The sequence below is a fragment of the Gekko japonicus genome, unplaced genomic scaffold, assembly GCF_001447785.1.
Source record: "Gekko japonicus isolate JY-2015 unplaced genomic scaffold, Gekko_japonicus_V1.1 scaffold877, whole genome shotgun sequence".
Taxonomy (NCBI): Eukaryota; Metazoa; Chordata; class Lepidosauria; order Squamata; family Gekkonidae; genus Gekko; species Gekko japonicus.
Window position 1 is genome coordinate 279037 of NW_015174299.1, and position 22168 is coordinate 301204.

The window sequence follows — 22168 nt, forward strand, 5'->3', positions numbered from 1 at the left end:
CTTTCCCTTCAAAGAGGGTGTTCTCCTTGTTTGCAAGTAAGTCATTTTTCATAACATAAAAGTCCTTAGTAGGTATTTGCCCAGGAAACACGGCTTTGCAAGACTTCAAGGGAGGGACTGTCACTCAGTAGTAGAAGGCATGCTATATATTGGGGGGGGGGGCCTTCTTACCAAGACCAGTTTAAAAGAGTGGGAGAGGAAGCAGCATTGCAGCTCTCACAGGAGCGGTACTTGCTTCCTGATTTGGGGACTGGTGTTTATAAATCTGGTTGGTGGAGGGAGCCCAGAACAGATGGCAGGAGAGGAGCAGGTGCCATTCCAGCCACCAAAGCATCCCTTCGAGGTGCCCTCCTCGACTGCCTTGCATCCCTGGATCTCTGAGAACAAATAACTTGCTGGCTCAGCGAAGCATCTGTTTCTCTGCTGGGTCACCAAGCCAGCCTCTCTATCTCTCTGAGGACATCAGGTGGCTTTGAAGTGCATTGTGATTTTCCATTGGAAGGAGGCAGAAGCCGGGCGCCCAGATGAAAGATGTCCAAATGGTGGCAGCTGTTTCTCTCACCACCTAGGTCCACATCTAGCCAGGATTTTCCCCAGAGCTCTTTGGGGGGCAAGCTCACTCTTGACATGCTACCCATGGAAGTGGCTTCTTGTTATTCCATAGTGCTGAATCACATGTGCAAAGCATGGCACTAGGCATCAAACTCAGCTCAGTGACCATGCCAGCTTTTCTGTTTTGTTTATGTTTGCAGCCCTTAAGGCAGAAAGAGGGGTTGCAGAAGACATGGATGGCACCAGACGTTTTTTGCTTTCCAGGCTAAGTTTCAGGTCTGTAGCCCCACCCCCGGGTCAGTCTGCATCCTTCCCTAAAGAGATTCACAGGGTGCCAGCAGTCTTAGAATCATAGAATCATAGAATGTTAGGGTTGGAAGGGACCTTGCAGATCATCTAGTCCAATCCCCTGCACTCATTGTCTGTTGGCAACTAAGTGAAGTCAAGCACAACACAGAAGGCAGCAAAGCTCCATGGGAGCTCTGCTAAGTCCGAGCAATCAGCGGTTGGCGAGGAGATTGCCATCCACCCTCCGGGCCTGCGCTTCTGCTGACCCAGTTCCACATCCATGACCCATCTGGCTGCAGGAGCTTGACTTGGCACTGGAGAAGGAAATGGCAACCCACTCCAGTATCTTTGCCAAGAAAACCCCATGGACTGTAACAAAACGCTAAAAGATATGATGGCGGAAGATGAGCCCCTCAGGTCGGAAGGTGTCCAGTATGCTACTGGGGAAAAGCAGAGGGCAAGTACAAGTAACCCCAGAAAGAATGAAGCGGCTGGGCCAAAGTCAGAAGGACACTCAGCTGTGGATGTGTCTGATGGTGAAAGGAAAGTCCAATGCTGCAAAGAACAATACTGCATAGGAACGTGGAATGTAAGATCTATGAATCAAGGTAAGCTGGATGTGGTCAATGTCCTTGACAACCACAATGGTGTGATCACTGACCTAGAGCCAGACATCCTGGAGTGGAAAGTCAAAAGGGCCTTAGAAAGCATTACTAACAACAAAGCTATCAGAGATTATGGTAACCCAGCTGAACTATTCAAAGTCCTAAAAGACGATGCCGTTAAAGTGCTACACTTAATATGCCAGCAAATTTGGGAAATGCAACAGTGGCCACAGCATTGGACAAGGTCAGTTTACATTCCAATCCCAAAGAAGGGCCATGCCAAGAAGTGTTCAAACTATCGCACAATTGCATTCATTTCCCATGCTAGCAAGGTCATGCTCAAGATCCTACAAGCTAGGCTTCAGCAGTACGTGAATAGAGAACTGCCAGAAGTACAAGCTGGGTTTCAAAGAGGTAGAGGAACTAGAGATCAAATTGCCAACATATACTGGATTATGGAGAAAGCAAGGGAGTACTAGAAAAGCATCTGCTTCTGCTTCATTGACTACACTAAAACCTTCGATTGTGTGGATCACAACAAACTGTGGCAAGTCCTTAAAGAGATGAGAATACCAGAACACCTCACATGTCTCCTAAGAAACCTGTATAAAGGTCAAGAAGCAACAGTTAGAACCAGATATGGAACAACTGGTTAGTTTAGCATAGGAAAAGGAGTACGGCAAGGATGTATATTGTCACCTTGCTTATTTAATTTATATGCAGAGTAAGTAAAGGTTCCCTTGCTTGAAAGCCAGTCGAATCTGACTCTAGAGCTGCAGTGCTCATCTCCGTTTCAAAGCCGAAGAGCCAGCGCTGTCCGAAGATGTTTCTGTGGTCTTGTGGCCGGCATGACTAAACACCAAGGTGCACGGAACACTGTTACCTTCCCACCGAAGTGGTACCTATTTATCTACTGCTAGGTTGGCAGGAGCTGGAACTAGAGATGGGAGCTCACTCCATCATGTGGTACTCGGGTCTCAAACTGCTGAACTACTGACCATCCACAGCCTGCAGTTCAGCGTCTTAACCACTTGAGCCACCGCAGCTCCTCATTTGCAGAGTACATCATGCGAAATGCCAGCCTGGATGAATCAGAAACTGGAATTAAGATTGCCGGGAAAAACATCAACAACCTCAGATATGCAAACAATACCACTCTAATGGCAGAAAGTGAAGAGGACCTCAAGAGCCTCTTGTTGCGAGTGAAAGAGGTGTTAGCCGAATTGCTCTTTAGGAGAGACAATTGGAACAGTTTATGATCGGGGTTCCGGTCAGTTTATACAGAGGGTGGGCTGCCACAATACGTTCCCAATGAAGAGACTGAGACAGAAGACTAAAATTCTCTTTAGTTTACTGAATATCAATCAAGGCACTCAATAGCATACACACACACACATATCACTCTAGCTGCGCAAACTAGAATGAAAAGCGAAGTAGGGGTTGGGGACAGGAAGCTGGGCGTAAGAGGAACAGCAGACAGGGGTCGTAGGAGAAGGGGTGAGGATGAGGTGGTCGCCCTGTGCACTAAGTTTTTAAGATGGCGGGGTGAGCAAGGGGGAGGGCTCAGGCGGCTTAACCTGGTGACCCCTCCCTACAGGTCTGGGACTGGCTAGCGGGGTAAATTTCAAGTCTATTGATTAACTTTTGACCGTTGGTACCTGGGAGGGAGAAAGAGGTATGTGCGGAGACAATAGAGCTGACTCATCACTAGCCATGTGGATTCTTCATGTGGACTGGAATTCTCTTGTAGTCTGGCGGAGGGGGAATTCAGAATAAGCATCTGGAGACCTGGAGTCTGGGCTAACGAATGAGTTTTCTGTGTTTGCTGTAAACCTTGTGTTTGCGTACACATGATAAGCGAGAGACACACAGGAGCACCTCTGAAGCGATATGGGTCAGCGGATCAACATCTTCAGCTGGCATTGTTTCCTCTGGGCACCCTCAATGTGACCTCTTTATTACACAGTCTCTTTTATTAGCCCTTTATATCAAGTTTTATTCATATAACACAGTCCAGAAATAGCCCAATATGATGCATTTGGGCTAACAGAGGAGAGTACAAAAGTTGGCTTGAAACTCAACATCAAAAAAACTAAGATCATGGCATCTGGCTCCATCACTCCTTGGCAAATAGAAGGGGAAGTCATGGAAGCAGTGACAGAATTCACGTTCCTGGGATCCAAGATCACTGCAGACGGTGACTGCAGCCATTAAATTAAAAGACGCCTGCTTCTTGGAAGGAAAGCTATGACAAACCTAGACAGCATAATAAAAAGTAGAGACATCACCTGCCAACAAAAGTTTGTATGGTCGAAGTAATGGTATTCCCAGTAAGTAATGTATGGCTGCGACCATAAGGAAGGCTGAGCGCTGAAGCATAGATGCTTTCAAATTATGGTGCTGGAGAAGACTCTTGAGAGTCCCCTGGACTGCAAGGAGATCAAATCAGTCAATCCTAAAAGAAATCAACCCTGACTGTTCCCTGGAAGGCCAGATAATGAAACTGAAGCTCAAATACTTTGGTCAGCAAATCAGAAGGGAGCACTCACTGGAGAAGACCCCGATGCTGGGAATGATTGAAGGTAAGAGAAGAAGGGGATGGTAAAGGATAAGATGGTCAGACAGTGTTATTGATGCAGCGAACATGAAATTGAGCAAACTCCGGAGGACGCCAGAAGACAGGAGGGCATGGCATGATGTGGTCCATGGGATCGTGAAGAGTCAGACTCGACTGTGCAACTGAACAACAACAAGTAGCACTGGGCCCAGGAGGGGATGGGCATATTTTGCTCAGGCACGAAAATACTTTGAATCAGCCCTGTTCCCTTCAATTGTCTTATGAGCTCAGCAACGTTTTCCCACTACCAACTGACAGGGTAGAATCACGCACTACATAATTATTTCCCTCAAGGTCGGGAGTCAACAGCCAGGTGGGCTCGGCCCAGGAGGTGAGAGGCGCCCATGAGTCTCAAGTCCGCGCCCCACCTTCAGCTCCTTTGGGCTCCGCTTCCGTCACTGGAGCCACCGTGGTCTGTTGCTCCAGTGCAGTGCTGTCCGCCGCAGTTGTAGGGATTTCCCCGTCCCCCCCACTCATCTCATTTGTGGTGCAGGAGGTTGAGGAAGAAAAAGCTGAGTTCTAACAAACTGTCGGGTTCCTGGTTAAATCAGTTCTCAACACCAGCCAGTTTGTAGAAAGCTAACTTTATTGAGACATTTGATAGATACCATCTTGGACACGTCTAGTTAGAACAAAAGTTAAATGCGCGAAGGCTACAGATATAGGGAATTCAAGTAAAAGCACTAAAGATCAGGACCCAATCACCCCCCCCCATTTGCCCGCCAGAACTAACCGTCAGCTCCCCCCCCCTTCCCCCATAGGCACGTAGCCTTTCATAGCAAGGAAACAAGAGCACAGACATGTGAGAAGCCCGGACATTTGGCATCTCGAAGGTGACAAGCCCCAGACACTTCAAAGAGAGGGAGAGAGAGGAGCTTCCTCTCTCAAAGACAGGCGAGCTGTAAACTGCAAAATGCACAGAGAGCCTGATAGCTGGAGGGGGGGGAAACATGAGTGTCTGTAAATTGTCCTCAGTAGCTGTAAAAAAACCCAACAACCTTGACAAGGTTTGCCTGCAGCAGATATGCCTCAGCTCTAGTCCCCTCCCTCCCTCTCTACTCTGGATATAATTTCTTTATTTATTTACATCATTTATACCCCACCTTTCTCCCTAGTGGGGTGACCCAGAGCAGCTTCTATTGTTCTCCTCTTCTCCATTTTATCCTCACAACAACCCTGTGAGGTAGGTTAGGCTGAGAGTGTATGCCTGGCTCACGGTCCCCCAGCAAGCTTCCATGGCAGAGTGGGGATCTGAAGGAAGGGGGGTCTCCCAGACCCTAGTCCTTCCTCCAAACACCACACTATGTAGGCTCTCTTCTTCTCCTTTTTGTTTGCTCCTTCCTGACTGTACCCAGCATGATCGTGCCCACTCTGTGTCACCCGCTCTTTCACCTTTCTGTTCCATCGTGGCTCAAAGCCCTACCCCCAATGTAGGTGCAGTGTGCTGTCCATGCCTACAGACTGGGCTTTCTCTAATGACAGACAACTTTAAAGTTCAAGTCAGGATTTGGATGTGGAGTTTAGAGGCAGAAATACTGGAGTAATGCCCACCCTTTTCTCCCCAGTTTAACTCTGGGAAATCCATCAGTCTCCGCCTGATCTTACAGCTATGTGGATGCAACCTTGTTTCCAGTGACAAAAAACAAATGGTGGATGAGGCCAACCATGTTTGGTGGTGCTCAGTATTAACTTGGCCATGCAAAAGTACTGCTGTGCTCTGTTCATGCTACACTTGTGCCCCTCAAAGTGTGGGGAAGGATGCAAGGGGAGCAGCCTCTTTGGGTGTCTGATGGTGTATTTTGCTTTTCCTCCATCAGGGAGTATCCAGGGATTGTGCGGTGACCCAGGAATCCCTTCCCATGGCATTCGGCATGGTGGCAATGACTTAGGTGTGGAGAGCACCGTCTGGTTCAGCTGTGAGCCGGGCTACATGCTCCGAGGGTCACTGCAACGCATTTGTCAGGCCAACGGCTCCTGGAGTGGCATGCAGCCAGAATGTGAAGGTGAGTATGCCTCAACAGGTCCCCTGAGCATAGCAATGCATTGGTGCAAAGTAATCATTAGGGATGAATGCAAAATCCAACTAGGTGGGGTTTTGCAATTGCTTCAGCTTCCCCTCCTCCCCCACTACTGATCAAATTGAGCCCCATTCCACAAGACTTCTGATGGCCATCTGACAAAAGTTCCTTTTTTAAAAGCCAATTTTCTACCCACTGTCAATAGTGACTGCGATCACTGGGGATTTCCCCCCCTAACAGCTATGAGCAATGGTCTTCTTCACTCTCACAACTTAGAATCATAGAGTTGGAAGGGACCTCCAGGATCATCTAGTCCAACCCCCTGCAAAATACAGACAATTCACAACTACTTCCCCCACACACACTCCATGGCCAGAAGCAACCTACACAATACATGATTTCTGTTAATGCTTGGAAAACCTTAGGAAGCTATCAGAGAATATTTGCCAAGGTGTTTATTGAATTGCAAGAACAATCCAGCACACTCCTTTAATGCTTAGAAGTTAGAGTCTACATTTGGGCTCCCAACAGGGATTGTGACTGGCACAGAAAGAGTCACTTTGAAAATCAGTCTGGAATTCCAAAATCCAAGAAGGTGGGCAGCCATGTTGGTCTGAAGCAGTAGAACAAATTTTGAATCCAGTGGGACCTTCAAGACCACCAAAGGTTTATTCAAGGTATGAGCTTGAAGTATCTGAGGAAGTGTGCATGCACACAAAAGCTCATACCTTGAATAAACTTGAATGATCTTAAAGGGTGCCACTGGACTCAAAATTTGTTCCAAAATCGAAGATTAGGGTTGTTGAGAGAAATTCTCTTAATTTCTCTTTACCCAGTTTCTCCCTGCACTCCAGCGGTGTTTCTTTTCCTCTTTTTAGGAATTTGGAATCCATTTCCAATCAATTCCATTTTGGTCAACGAGAAATTTGAAGAGAGGAAGGGCAGGAAGGGGAGGTTCATCAAAGGTTTAGAATCTCACTCTGTATATGCTCAGAGGCAGGCAATGTCTTCTTCTCCTCCTCCTCCTCTTAGAGCACCACTCTGTGGTGTGTAGCATGAAACAAAAGCAAGGGCTGGAGTAACTAAAGGGTGCTTTGATTTCTCTTCAAAGAGAAATTCGTCTTTTTAAAAGAGAAAAAAGAATAAGAGGAATCAGTGTCTTTGTCTAAAAAAGTGAATTTTGTAAAAATAATTTCCCCCCCATAATAACATTAATCCAAAGAAATACTTCTTTTACACAGCAAGTGATTAAAATGTGGAATTTGCTGCCAGAGGATGTAGTGATGGCCACAGGCATAGACGGCCTTAAAAGGGGATTAGATAGATTCATGGAGAATAAGTCTATCAATGGCTAATCTAGGGGTGTGCAAAAAAACCCAACAACATTCAGCCGGATTCAGATTTGGCTGAATCGGACAGAATCAATTTCGGCTGGCAGAAAGACTCCCGCATGTCAATTTTAGCAGTAGGAACCCATTCTGGAGTCTTTCTGCCAGCCGAATGTCAATTTCGGCCCCATTATATCCTATGGGCCATTGAAGTCAATGGTGAAAACATAGAGTATATTCTGGGGGCTGGAGGAGAGGGGGTTTGAGGGAAAGGCTCCAAACTCGCAGGGAAGCTGCTGGGGCCTCTCCCCAAGATGCCCTCCAAGTTTTAAGAACATTGGACCAGGGGGTCCAATTTTGTGGGCCCCCAAACAGGTTGCCCCCATCTCCTCCATTGTTCTCTATGGTGGGAAAAAAACGTTAATTTTCAAAGGCTTCTCAGCATGCGCCTCATCACGGGTGCATTTATTTCTATATAGAGTGCCTGCCATGCTCATTGTGTTTTACAGACCACCAGACAGGCTTCAAGGGCAGGCTCCTTAGGAACTTTTGGACCTTTATTGCCACAGGGTGGAGTCTGAGCATTTCGAGTCCAGTGTCCAGAAATGGGTTCTGCTGCAGGAATCATGCCCCAAGCCTTACTATCATCATGTCCCATTGCAAACTCTGTGGGCCAAAGCAACTTGACAGAGTTTGCAACTGTTGTATTAGAAGTCTTTGAAGTCCATGATAACCCAGGCATGAGCTGTTTATTAGGATCATGACCCAAAGGTGAGGTGTCAGACATGCTGGGAGACATTTCCCAGAAATGACACCAACATACCTAAAACCCATAACTCTTGAGACCTATGACTTGTTCAGATAGTCTGAATTAGTCTCATATTGTCTGGCCTGCCTTATATGCCCTGCTTTCTGTGCCCCCACCTTCAGAGGTGAGGCTGGTGGCAACTAGAAACAGGGCTTTTTCAGCAGTGGCACCCTCTTATGGAATGCCCTTCCCCTTGAGGCTTGCCTGGCATCTACATTGCTTTCTTTTAGGTCAAGGCCAAAACATTTCTGTTCATCCAGGCTTTTCATTAAAGGGTTGATATTTTTTAACACGATTGTAGTCTGGAAATACTTATTCTAAGCTGTCACTGGTCTGTTTTTAAATGGTCTGTGTTTTTCTCCTGGGCTGGGTTTTTAAATGCTGAGTTTCAGTTAATATCTTTTTAACGTTTTGTTTTTATTACTCTATAAGTTGCCACAGGGAGGTTCCCGGAGAGGCGGCATAAAATTTTTCTAAATAAATAATAGGAGGTAATGGAGTAGAAAGAAGCTTTTCAGTTTCCCAAAAGCATTCTCAGTCCAGACTGATTTGCATTAAATTTCATATCAAAAGCCTCATAAGCATCAGCACGTGTTATAATTAATTCCTTGTCTTGGGCAGTGGTTATATGAAGAAGCAGAAGAATCCTGGGTAATGTAGCATGATAAACCTCAGGCAAACTTTTTCTGACTCGTGCTGCTCTAAGGCTGCGGTCACACACGCTAAATCCACTTTCAATCCACTTTCGAATTGGATTTTGCCAGTTCACACAGGAAAAATCCAGTTGGAATGTGCATTGAAAGTGGATTATTTAGCATGTGTGACTGCAGCCAAAAAGGATTTAATTATCAATCAGTGGAAACGGCATGCAAACAGACCCAAGCGAGCTTGCCTCTCCCTCCCTGGCTGATCGGAAAGCCAAGGGCTTTGCAAATGAGCTAGAAATTTATTCTGAGTTGATGCAGCCAATGATTGAGAAGATGCTGTGTCCCATTTATTAATATACTGAAGGGTTTGATTTTATTTCAAAAAATCTTCTCTGTACTTTTTCTGCGTCTTCTTTCTTTTTTCCCCCCTTGCTGACGATAGGGAGGGGTTATGTGTATTAATCCCAGGATAAATAACTTGTCACGTTCAAAAACGACCAGGAATACAGAATCCCAGGCAGGCTTTTAATCACTGCTTTATGAATAATAGGAATATTATGCCCCTAATGCGGATCCTTTAATGTTAAGCACTCACTGATCAGGGGAAAGAAAGTAATTCACAGTGATGTGTCATCCGTGGGCGCCTTTGATTTGTATTCAGGACAAGGAGAGAGGGGAAAGTATTCAGAGGACTGGCAGTCAAACCTGAATTGCAGAATGATACTGTTGGAAAAGAGCCAAACGAATCATCCCTTCAGTGGCCTGGGACTGGACTGCTATATGCAACTCAGAGGTTCCGGGCTTGATGGAGGACCTCTTAACACCTCTTTATGACTGCAGCTGGGAAGCAAAGCAGAGATACTGCTTTTGGATCCGAGAAGGGATGGAATGGTTTATTGCAGAGAATTGTGCAGGTACCTCAAAGACGAGGCCAGCCCAGGACATTCCGGCACTGAGGCATAAAATGGAAATTACTCTCCCACCGCCTTGAGGTTACGCAAAACAGTAAATAAAATAATGATGCTACTAAAAACTAGTGCATCGAAAGCCAGGTCTTTTCCAAAGGCATGTGTCTCAATGAAATTATAGTGCAGAGTGGAATCCTCCATTGGGATGCAGAGGTGATCGGCACATGTATGTGCTGTGGTGTGCCAGAGAGACCTGTAGGAGGTTGGGGGGGGGGACTGAAGATCACAGCAAAATCTGCATATGGCAGTTCTGAAATGAATTAAATTGGAGTGCTAAACATGGGCAGATGGTAAAGAACAGACTGGGAGACATCCATGCTCTCAGCTATTTTCATCTCCTTAAAGCGCCCCATGAAGGCACTACAAGCTCCACTGCAAACCTTTGTGCAGGGTGCATCAGGAACATGATTTTGCAAACAGAGCTAATAGCAGCTCCCCAGGATACTTTAGGAGGGAGAACACAGTGTGGTGGGGAAGGCACCCCTCAGTTCTTTCTGTGCACCTCGGACATGAGGATAAAAGGGCTCATGTGAGACAGAGAGACACAAAACTCCTGTTGAATGTCAGTTTCAAAGTCCTCACTGCTGCTGTTACAAGTACTTTGTAACATATAAGGGCCCCCTCAGGGTGGGCTATGGATTATGATTCCCTCTTCAATGGGCCGTCGGCAGGCGTGGAAAATGTGGTATCCTTTAGGGGGACTCCTCTAGACCTACATCAGAGATGCCATGCAGTCGGACGCAGCAGGATTGTGCTTCTGCCCACCTCGTTCTACATCAGCTGGCAAAGGAGCTTATTCTTATCAGGGCTTATAAATTGTCGTTCTCCATAATCACTGACATTCACAGGGAAGAGAAAATCCCAATCAATATTTTAAAGGCTACAAATGGTTCAAAATTAAGCAAGTTAATTAATCAGTGTGCGCGAGAACTTTAAGGGGTTTGTGTCTCTGTTTTATGCCATTCTGGCTGTCTCGTATCCAAGGCCCGCTTTCCATGCTGATATGTCAGGCTTCATTTGGCTTTAATTTGCTATGTCTTTTAAAAAGGAAATTGGCATTTAAAAATAATAATAAAAGGAACAGAAAGCCCAGAGCTTTTCTCATCCCTCTTCCGAGAGAAGGACTGAATGAGGCCATGGGAAAGTGGGTGGGAGAGAGGAATGATACCGGAAGATTTTTCAAGAGCTGTTCGTCATAGCTGCTGTTGCTGTTTTTATGGTTCTCTCCAGTTACGTTTCATACCCCCCGACTGGATTTCGAAATGAGACTTTTGTTTAAAATTGAACCACTTAAATGCGACAAAAGACAGGGCTATGCCAAACACAGGCTGCCGTTATCTCATTTTAAATTAATGCTGCTGCATTTTTATTTTAATTGGCTAACATTGTTCTGTCCCATGTTCTGATATGAGCAGCAGCAAAGGTACATTTACAATGGTGGGTTTGTTAAGATTTTGACATTGTTCCCCCACTTTGCATTTCAAGTGAAACGTAAGATGCTGTTTAATTTAAATAGCATGTGTAATTGCCAGCTCTGATGCCAGGACTTCAGAGGATGCTGGAGGCTTTCAGCTGTGTCAAATATTTCAGGAAATATGTTGCAGCTTGTAAAGGCCATGGTTTAGGACCTTATATTGAGTACTGATGAAGATTAAAAGGGAGGGGTGTGTGCCCTGGCATAAACCCACCTGTTTGTTTGTCTCCAAGGGCCTAGGAAACTGCCTTAGATGAAGTCAAACTAGATGAGCATTGTGGCTCTCCAGGGTCTCAGGCAAGGACAGACAGTCCTTGAGCATTTAGAAAGGATGACTGTGATTACTAAGAGCCAGCATGGGTTTCTCAGAACAAGTCAGGTCAGACTAACCTTATTTCTTCTTCTTCTTCTTCTTTTGAGAAAGTTACTACCTTGCTGGATCAGGGGAATGCTGTAGACATAGTTTATCTTGATTTCAGTAAGGCTTTTGATAAGGTTCCACATAATATTCTTGTTGACAAATTGGAAAAATGTGGTTTGGATCCTATGACTGTTAGGTGGATCTGTAACTGGTTGACAGATCACACCCAAAGAGTGCTTGTGAATGGTTCCTTATCTTCTTGGAGAGGAGTGACTAGTGGAGTGCCTCAAGGATCTGTCCTGGGACCTGTTTTGTTCAACATCTTTATCAATGATTTGGATGAAGGGATAGCGGGAATGCTTATTAAATTTGCAGATGATACTAAATTGGGAGGGGTAGCAAATCTTTTGCGCTCCCCATGGAGCCCTTGCGAAATGGGCTCCTAGCCAGGGGGCTTTTGGAGAGCCCTTCCTCTGGCCGACAGCTGTCACAGGGGGGCTACTCTGTGCCCCGAAGGTCCTGCCCTGATTCCCAGCATTGGACTCAAAGCGCACGCCGGGACAAGCGTATGAAGGTTTGGCGATTTAACTCTGCCCAGCGAGATCCCAGGGAGACCTGCTGGATCGTCCTGAAGACTGATGAGTGAGTTAAAGTTGAAGCGAAATATAGAAGCCCTGATGCGAAGCCCCCTCAATACAAGCGGGGGGGGGGACGCCCTACCCCCTAAATGACCTAATGAAGCGGAAACACGAGGGGGGGACTGAGCATGCAGTGGCATGGATTATAACAGAAAGACTAGAGCAGAGAACTTTTCCAAAAAATAAGCGTTTACAGACCTCTGAGACTTTGGCAACTTTGTTCGGTAAATGTAAACATTCCCCCAAGATGATGATCGGAGACTTTGAGGAAGGCGGGACCCAAGCTTTCCCCAGGAAGAAGGAGATCAGAGGGTTAGGTCAGGTGACCTAATCATAGACTCTTCCTACAGCTCAAAATCGCTCGCCCTCTGCTGGCAAAAGCGGTGTACTGGATGGAACCGGCTCTAAATGTTGCTGTACTTTTAAAGGGAGAGTGTCTATACCAAGAAGCAGCAAATCTTTGATCACAGAGGACATTAAGACTGTATGGAGACTCTAAAGTTTAGCTTATATAGGATGGTTGCAGGCAGATTAAAAAGCAATTTCGGAGCAAAGGGTTTGGCCACCCTTACTTCATAAAATCTGCCTACAAAGTGAACGGTCAGATTCTCCAACCAGCGTGTGTTGGAAGCAGCAAAAGGAAGGACCCCTATGATCTAAGACAAGCAAGAAATCGAATGAAAGTCCTGGGGAAAGCGGTATTAATTGGACAGAGCCTGTTATATTGAAGCTGATAGTGAAAGAAGATTTAACAGAGAAGGAAGAGGATAAATCTGTGTGATTGTATAGACTGAGGGAACCTTGGCTCCACAATGTTATATCTGTGGGGGGGGGGGAAGCATATAGGGAGATGCCGAACTCTCTCAAGGTCTATATCTTTGTTAATTAGCTAATTACTCTCTGTCTAGCCTGATAAGCTGGTTTCGACAACTGAAGCGATGATTGATGATACTCCTCATGTCTGAAAGTAATTGTTAAGCATAACAAATCTTTTCTTTAAGCAGTTTGTAACCTTCAACACTTGGGCTTTTAGTGCCTTCTTTTTCTTTCTCCCATACCTTGTAGTCTCCCCTCGCATCCCCTTTTCGTTGTAGTTTGTAGTTTTTTTAGAAATAAAAAAAAGAGAGAGAGAAGCTGTTTAGATGATACAGAGTCTAAAAGATTGTGCAAGGGAAGATGGAAGGAGCTCAGCATGCTTACTGAAGGGGGGGAACTGCATAAGGGGGATATTGTAAAGATATTTTAGTAGTAGAACAAGAGCTACGTAGGGTTGGTGCGATTTTGAAATAGCCTTCCTTACACAGTTCTTTTGTTCGTTTTTCCTGAATATATTCTACAGTAGTTCCCTCCTTCTGGTTACTGTAAGTTTCGCACATATTTCTCAGGTCCAATCTGCAGCATCTGCAGGATCTCAGACTGGGGAACAACCTGCTGTTTACAGCAACAAGTACTAAGCTAGATGGGCCACCAGTAATGGGGGAGCACATTTTGCATGGAGGAGGTCTGTGGTTCAGTCCCTGCTGTTTCTGTATCAGGACTGGGAAAGACCTCTGTCCGATACCCTGGAGAACCACTGCCACCCCAAGTATTACTGGATTAGGTAGGCCCAGTGGTCTGATTTGGTAGAAGCAACCCAGTATGTTAACCCGAATGCTTCTTCAGTTGGGCTTTCCTTTGTGGGTAACATATGTGGGAAATCATTTTGCACTTCTCATTCGGCCTTTATTTTATGTGCTAATGTATTTATTGCAGTTATATCTTGCGGAAACCCAGGGACCCCCAGCAATGCAAGAGTGGTATCTTATGATGGCCTGGAATTCTCCAAGTCCATTGTATACGAATGTCGGGAGGGATATTACTCTACAGGTGTGCTCAGTCGGCATTGTACTGTCAACGGAACTTGGACTGGGACTGCTCCTGAGTGTACAGGTGAGTAACCCAAGGAGAGTTGACACAGAGCTTACTTCTTCAGATACTATAGAAGAAATGAACCCTTTTACCTCAATTCTACAGAAAATTACAGACAGGGAGGGAGAAAGGGAGGAGTTGAACAGAGAGAGGCCTAGGATAATAAATTAGGTGAGATTCTCTATGTGGGGACTTGAACCACTTGAATGGTTAAATGGATGATGGGAGATGCTCTCTTACATGTAGTGAAGATAAGCAAAAGTGCAATGAAATAGTGTAAATAACAAACTAATTAAGAAAAAGGTAGTTTGAAGCATGAGAAAATTGACCGACGTTGGTAAAGGGCTGCAGTTTTTTTGCAACATGGTAAGAACAGTCTATTGAAGTTATTAAAAGGAGCGTTCTCTTGGGTTATTAGAAATTATAATGAATGAGGAATTTCAAGTCTTGATTTAAACCAGGATGACAGAAGGTGTTTAGTTTCTTGATGAGCTCTAATTTAACACTTTCATGTTGTATACTCCTTTTGAACTTTTTCTGGAGAATGATGTCTTTCAGATCTGCAACAGAATGTCCAGGAAGATTAAAATGTTCACCAACTGGTTTTCAATTATTGCCTTTTCTTGTGTCAGATTTCTGCTCATTCATTCTCTCATGTAAGGATCAACACATTTGTCCAGTTCAGATAGTAGAAGGGCACTGCTGGCACATGATGGCATATATTAAATTGGACGATGTGCAAGTGGATGAGCCCAAGATAGTTGTTGCTGATGCCATTAGGCCCTGCAGTGTTATTACCCAAAGGTGTGTGGGGATAAAGTTGGCATCTAGGTCTGGTGCAGGGTTGGGTTCTTGGACTTGTATCTCTCTTGGGCAGTCCAGTGTTGTTGGTAAGAAGCTGTTTTAATTTGAGGGGCTGTCAGTAAGCAAGGAAAAGCCTGCCCACCGAAACCCATGAAAGAGAAATATATTTTTCCAGGAGAGGCTGTAGGTCATTAATGATGCCTTGGAGTGGTTTAAGTTTTGAGCTGTAACTGAAGGCCAGTGGGGCTCTGTCATTGCCTTCCTCGTGTCTGTCTTGTAATAGGCTTGGTCGGGGTATTATTCTGGCTTTGTTGATCTGCTGTTCTACTATGCTGAAAGTGTATTTGAATCCCCAAAATGCCTTCTGTAAATCCTCAAGAGTTAGAGTCCCTGAAAGTAATGAAGTGCTGGACTTTAGATTATGGATTTTTGGATGTGTTCTGGGTGGTAATTGGAAGCATGTCAGTATGTCTGGTGGTCAGTGGGTTTTCAGTATAAGATGGTGTTATGCAGAGTTTCATTGTGTGTCCAGGAAATGTACCTCCTATGTGTACTGGTCCATGCTGAGGTTGACGTTGGGGTAAAAATTGTTGAAGTCCTGATAGAAGTTCTCAAGATCTTGTTTCCTGTGCATCCAGATGATCATCACTAAATCTTAAATACAGAACAGTTGTTAATGGTAGGAACACCACAGTAGTTCAGAAACACCAGCCCCAAACATTTATGTCATAAATCAAAATATTACTTTCAGCTTGATATTAGATCTGATTCAGAAGGCATAAGTTACGGTTCACCCTTTTCCTTTGATCCATTTGCAAATGGGAGTGCTGAGAGACCAATGGCTTTTCCTTTGCAGTGAAATTTATACAAGTGACCAAAAGATTGTTTGTTGGTATGCTTGAAATATGGATTGTCAGCATTAAAAAAAATTGACCTGTGTTTGATACACTTAATTTTTAAGGAAAAAACACTCCAGATTGTTATGTATTAAAAAATCTTATATTTGTATGCAAAATATTAGCATCCAGTTTGGAGGAGACACATTCCCCCTCCAAGCCCACCATTAAAATTCTGTCTGTGTGTGTGTGTGTGTGTGTATGTTATAAACCAATGAGTCTTTATTGCTATATATATGTTTTAAAAGTGGAATTTTCAACAATGTAGGTAATTCCCCCCCCCCTAGAATTCAACTCATCTAATTGGAAATAGGTAACCCCTATTATAGTGTAGGACCGCAGCAGCTTAGAAGTTAAGATGCTAAGTTGCAAACTGGAAGGTCTGTAGTTCAGCAGTTTGAGGTTCTAGTGCCACATGATGGAGTGAGCTCCCATCTCTGGCCCCAGCTCCTGCCAACCTTAGCAGTTCAAAAGCAAGAAATTGCAAGCAGATAAATAGGTACCACTTCAGAGGGAAGGTAACAGCATTCTGTTGCCTCGGCGTTCAGTCATAGAATCATAGAATTATAGAGTTGGAAGGGGCCATACAGACTATCTAGTCCAACCCCCTGCCCAGTGCAGGACCAGCCTAAAGCATCTCTGACAAATATTCGTCCAGCCTTTTCTTGAAAGCTGTCAGTGAATCAGGGGAGCTAACCACCTCCCTAGGCAGCTGATTCCACCTTTGAACTACTCTGATGGTGAAAAGGTTTTTCCTAATATCCAGCCGATACCTTTCTGAATGTAATTTAAACCTGTTGCTTTGGGTCCTATCTTCTGCTGTCAACTGGAACAGCTCCTTGCCCTCCTCCAAATGAGAGCCTTTCAAATATTTAAAGAGAGTAATCATGTCCCCCCTCAATCTCCTCTTCTCCAAACTAAACATTCCCAGGGCCCTTAACCTTTAATTATAAGGTTCTGATGTCTGGATCCAATCTGTTCAAGGAGGGCAGCATCCATTTCCTGTCCCTCGTCAGGTGGTCTGTAGCAGACTCCAACAACAATACCCTTTGTCCTACCTCCCCTTATTTCCACCCATATACTTTCCGCGGGGCTGTCCACCACATTCTCCATAACTTCCTGACATTCTAGCCCTTTATCACTGCCGGTCATGCCAGCCACATGACCATGGAGAAGTCTTTGGACAGCACTGGCTCTTCAGCTTGGAAACGGAGATGAGCACTGCCCCCTAGAGTCAGATTTGACTGGCTTTTGAGCAAGGGAAACCTTTACCTTTACCTATTATAGTGTAATAGTATGTAATCATAAGCAGAGTTAAACCCTTCTGAGTCCATTGAAGTCAATGGTGCTTAGGACTACACTGAAAGAGTATTTATTTATTTATTTATTTATTCAATTTATACCCCGCCCTCCCTGCCATGGCAGGCTCAGGGCGGCTTGCATAAAATTCCATATATAATGACAAGGTCTCTTACCTTGTCTGTGGCCTGTCTTGGTAACCTCAGATCAGTGTTTCCAAAAGTTCTGATAGCCAAAGCACACTTTTTTCTGAATTAAATTTAGTGGCACATTTCCCTCTTACACCTGAAAAGATGCCCCCCCCCCTTTATGCAGGAGTATGAAGTACCAGTCCATTACATTGCTGTGGGGGTCACTGTTTTGGGTCTCCCTCCTCTGAGACCAAGTTATTCTGTCACATCTTTGCACTGGAAATAATGGAGTGCTTCGATCATATCAGATGAAGAGCTGTGGCAGAATTACCACGCCTGGTGGAGGCTGATTGGTAGGACGCAAAACCCAGTGCAGTCACTCATACAGAGATGTGATGACCAGCCTCTTCTGAGAGTGAATTGGGGGGGGGGGTTGTGTGTGTGTGTGGTGCACGTAGGTGCCATGCACACAGTTTGGAAATGACTGCCATAGGTGATTTATTTATTTAAATATTTATACCCTGCTTTTTCTCCTGTGGGGACCCAAAGCAGTTCTCACCACCTCAATTTTCTCCTCACAAGAACCCTGAGCAAGAGTAACTGGCCACTCACCAAGCTTCTGTGGCAGAGTAGGGATTCAAACCTGGGTCTTCCAGATCCTTCTCTAGCCTCTACACCGGGAGACCCCCATTGGCCTACTTTTCGTAATATGAGGGATAATAATTTTGGCCTGTGTTGCCATGCAGTGGTAAGGCCCTATTAATACCATTTCTCTCTCTCAATTTAAAATCGAGATATGCAGCTTTGTTTTTGAGAAATGCTGGCTTTATCCTCTCTCTCTCTCTCTCTCTCTCCCTCCCCCTCCCTCCCTCCCTCCCTCCCTCCCTCCACAGTGATAAACTGTGGGGATCCTGGTGTACCAGCCAATGGCATTCGGCTGGGCAGTGATTTCACTTACAATAAGACTGTTGTGTTCCACTGTATGCCCGGCTATACCATGGAATCAGACAGGGCCTCTGCACTGACCTGCACAAAAGACCGGACTTGGAACAACACAAAGCCTGTCTGCAAGGGTGAGTCTGACCTAATGGCTTAGCATGCACAGGGTTTGTTTTGGATTAGGAGCTGTGGCTCAGTGGTAGAGTATCTGCTTGGCATGTCCCAGGTTCAGTCCCCTCACCTCAGTTAAAAGGGTCAGACAGTAGGTGATGTGAAAGACCGCAGCCTGAGACCCTGGAAGGCCACTGCCAGTCTGTGTAGACAATACTGATCTTGGTGGACCAAGGTCTGATTCAATATAAAGCAGCTTGTATGCCTAAAAGTGCATGTTACCCAAGGTCAGTGGGATGGCGACCAGAGACAGGGCCTTCTCCGCAGATGCCTCTAGATTGTGAAAAACCCATCCCATAGTAGTTTGCCTGGTGCCAAGCTTGTTTGAACTTTATTACCCAGGACGCGGGAACGTTCGCTCAAATTTTGAACCCTTCCTCCCACTAATATCTTCATTGTTTGTATTGCTTCTTTCTATTACATTTATTTGTTTAGAAAAATTATTTCAAAAAGGACTATGCCACCTCTCCAGAGAACCTGCTCTGTTTAAGTGCTGTTTGTTCAGTTTTCTTGCTTTTGGTGTGGGTTTTTTTTTGTGTGGTTTGTTTTGGATATTTATGCTTTTAATGCTGTGAGCCTCCTCAAGCATTTTTAATGGAAAGCTGGACAAGAAATATTTTCAGTAAATTAAATTAGCAGCATGACCTAAGTCCTCCCCAAGATATGTGGATAACAGCAGATGGTTGCTGACCAGTGTTCCCTCTAAGCTGAGTTAGCGTAAGCTAGCTCACAGTTTTTTAGCCTCCAGCTCACAGATTTTTATCTTAGCTCAGGAAGGATGGCTCCAGAACAAACGAATCAATGCAAGAGCCAAATCGCTCGCTCACAACGTTAATGCCAGCAGCTCACAAAGTAGGATTTCTGCTCACAAGACTCCACAGCTATATCAAGAGAATCAGTTAACCTTAGTCACCGCTTGTAACCATGGTAGGGTTGCTGCTGTTGGGGGGGGGGATCCTTGCTCCTTTCTGGGAGTTTCTGTGCCTGGGGCTCGATGAAGTGACATCATCACGCTGCCGACACTGCACGGTGATGCTCTAGGTTTTGGGCAAAACTCCATGGTTTTGAGCCCAAATTTACCATAAAATTTTGTCCCAAACCTAGAGTGTCACCGTGCAACATCGGCGGCATGGTGGTGTCACTTCTGAGTGACATCATCATGCCGCATTTGTGGTCAGGGTCCCCTCCCCCACTGGCCAGCTGGCAGGCAGTGGGGAGGAGCCAGCAAAAGCAGAGAAAACCTCACCCAGACCAGGGGGCTGGCAACCCTAAACCACAGTGTGAGTGGTGATAAGAAGCTCAGAGGTCATTTCGGGGGGAACGCGGGGGAACACAGTTCCCCCGGGTGAGGTACAGGGGGGCGGGGCACATGACGAAGCCCCGCCCCCCGCTTCCGGCCTCCCCGCTTCCGGCCCTCATTCAGCCAGGAGGAGGCAGGAGAAGAGGGAGGGTAAGTTGCTTCCTCCCTGCCTCTCCCCATCCCTGCCTGCCTGGGCCAAGGAGGGCCTTCGTGGGGCTTCCTTGCACTCCGCTGGCCTTGCAGGTCCACCGCCTGTGGAGCTGCAAGGCCAGCAGCGGCGGCCGGGACCGTTGGGGGCAGGGTGTGTGGTCTTATGACACACTTCCGGTGATGTCAGGGGGTGTGGCCTTTTGACACACTTCCGGTGATGTCAGGGGGTGTGGCATATGCTAATGAGTTATGCTAATGAGTTCCCCTAGCTCTTTTTCTACGAAACGACCCCTGAAGAAGCTTCATTGACTTAATTCATTAATGCCCCTCCTGTCTCCCCAGTGGGAGCTCAAAGCAGCTTACACCATTCTCTTGTCCTCCATTTTATGCTCACAACAACCCTGTGAGGTTAGATTGTGCTAAGAGTGTGTTATCGGCCCAGGGTCACCCAGCAAGCTTCCATGTCAGAGTGAGGGTTTAAAACTGGGTCTCCCAGATCCTAGTCTAACCACCACTCCTCATAATATAGCAATCTCATAATATAGCATAACTCTTATAAGCAGCTGATCGCCACCTGCCCACCCGCTGAATGTCAGCAGTGGGATAGCCTAAAGCTGCTGCTGTGGATGCTGCACCTATTCTGAATGAGTGAGTGCCAAACTTCACTCCAGAAAGACCTAACAATCCCAAAGCCCGGGCCGTAACGGCCCCAAACTGGTGCTTTGTCAGCAGGCTCCCGTCTTCATATATAAAGAGGTATCCGTCCACCCTGCCCCTTAAAGCCGTGTATTGAGATAAAGCCAATACCAGACAAAGTTCCGTGTCCGAACAGACACCCAACTTAACCACCTACCCTTTATGTCGCTGGTCAGTCTTAGAACCCCTACTCGTAATGTGTGCCTCCTTACCTATAAATTGGAGGTCCCTATTGTGCAATGCCCTGCCAGACTGGTCAGTCTTGGACAGTGCTACCAGCTCACTTACTCTAAGCGCTCCAAAAAACACAAGGAGCAATGGTGCATGGAAAATGCAGGTTTCATAACCTGAATTGCAGTCCAGGTTGCTTGCAACCCTTTAAGCACTGCCGGTGAAATAGGACGCCTCTGGTCCTTCAATGCCCCCTTTTCCCAAGTCCAAACCTCTAACATCTTCCAAATTCAAAAGTCGCTAGTGACTTTCTGAAAACCTAGAGCCTTGCTGGCAAATGCAAGGGCAGAAAGGCGCCCCCATATGGAGCTCACAGTCAAACCTGCCTCCTTTAAGGAAACAGAATAATGGAGCCACCGCTGCACTGAAATGGGCCAGACCTTAGCATAACCCTCATGTTTCCTAAACTCTTCGAATTGGTGAACTGCACATTCATACCCTCTTCACGTGCTAGGGGCAATGGCGAGGCCTATACCCTGCAAGCCTCGGCCCTCCAACCTGCCATAGCTCCGGGGGCATTCTTGCCGGCAGAAGATCGGTGTTTGGAGCAAGCTGACGAGCCTCGCCATCTGTTTGTGAGAGAGAGCGTCAGCTACCCCGTTATCCACCCCCAGCACATGCCTAGCTAGAAATAATGCGTTAAGCCTAAGGCACCGCAGTGGAAATGCGCGGACCAGGCACATTACTATGGGCAATTTGGATGTGAGGGAATTGATGACATGGACAATTGCCAAATTGTCACACCAGAAGTGGACTGTGTTATCCGCCAATTCATTTCCCCACAGCCAAACCGCCACTAGAATGGAGAAGAACTCTAAAAATGTCAGATCCCTAGTTAACCCAGCTGAAACCCACTCCGCAGGCCATTCCTCCGCGCACCAATGTCCGGCGTGGAAATAAACCCCAAAGCCCGAGACCCAGCTGCATCAGAAGTGACCTGGAGCTCAGCCTCGAGCTTCAAATCCTCCCTCCAAAAGGATACTCCCATTGAAGGAAGCCAAGAACTCCTGCCAAACCTTAAGATTAGCACACATAGTGCTATTGACACGCACTCTGTGGTGCAGAAGGCGCAGCCCAGCCATGGCATCACAGAGCCTCCACAAGAAGGCCTGTCCTGGGTCAACCACTTTGTATGCAAAGTTGAGATGCCCCACAAGCTGTTGTATTTCCCTTAAGGTGGCCTTCTTTTGTGTAAAAAATGCACTAAGACGGGCTTGCAGATGCTCCACTTTATCAAGTGGCAAGCAGGATGTTTGAGCCACTGTATCCAGCTCAACCCCTAGAAAAACTAACCTCTGCACAGGACCCTCAGTCTTTCCGTGGGCCAAAGGAACTCCCA

General features: G+C 46.0%; 1 protein-coding gene across 1 annotated transcript in view; it reads left to right on the top strand.

Annotated features, from left to right (window-relative positions):
- Positions 1–22168, top strand: part of CSMD2 (CUB and Sushi multiple domains 2) — a 268238-nt gene that overhangs the window by 222789 nt on the left and 23281 nt on the right. Inside the window, exons 39-41 of the mRNA XM_015424095.1 lie at positions 5880–6065; positions 14057–14233; positions 18236–18415. Coding sequence (XP_015279581.1) covers positions 5880–6065; positions 14057–14233; positions 18236–18415 — 543 coding nt within the window. The remainder of the gene's footprint in view (positions 1–5879; positions 6066–14056; positions 14234–18235; positions 18416–22168) is intronic.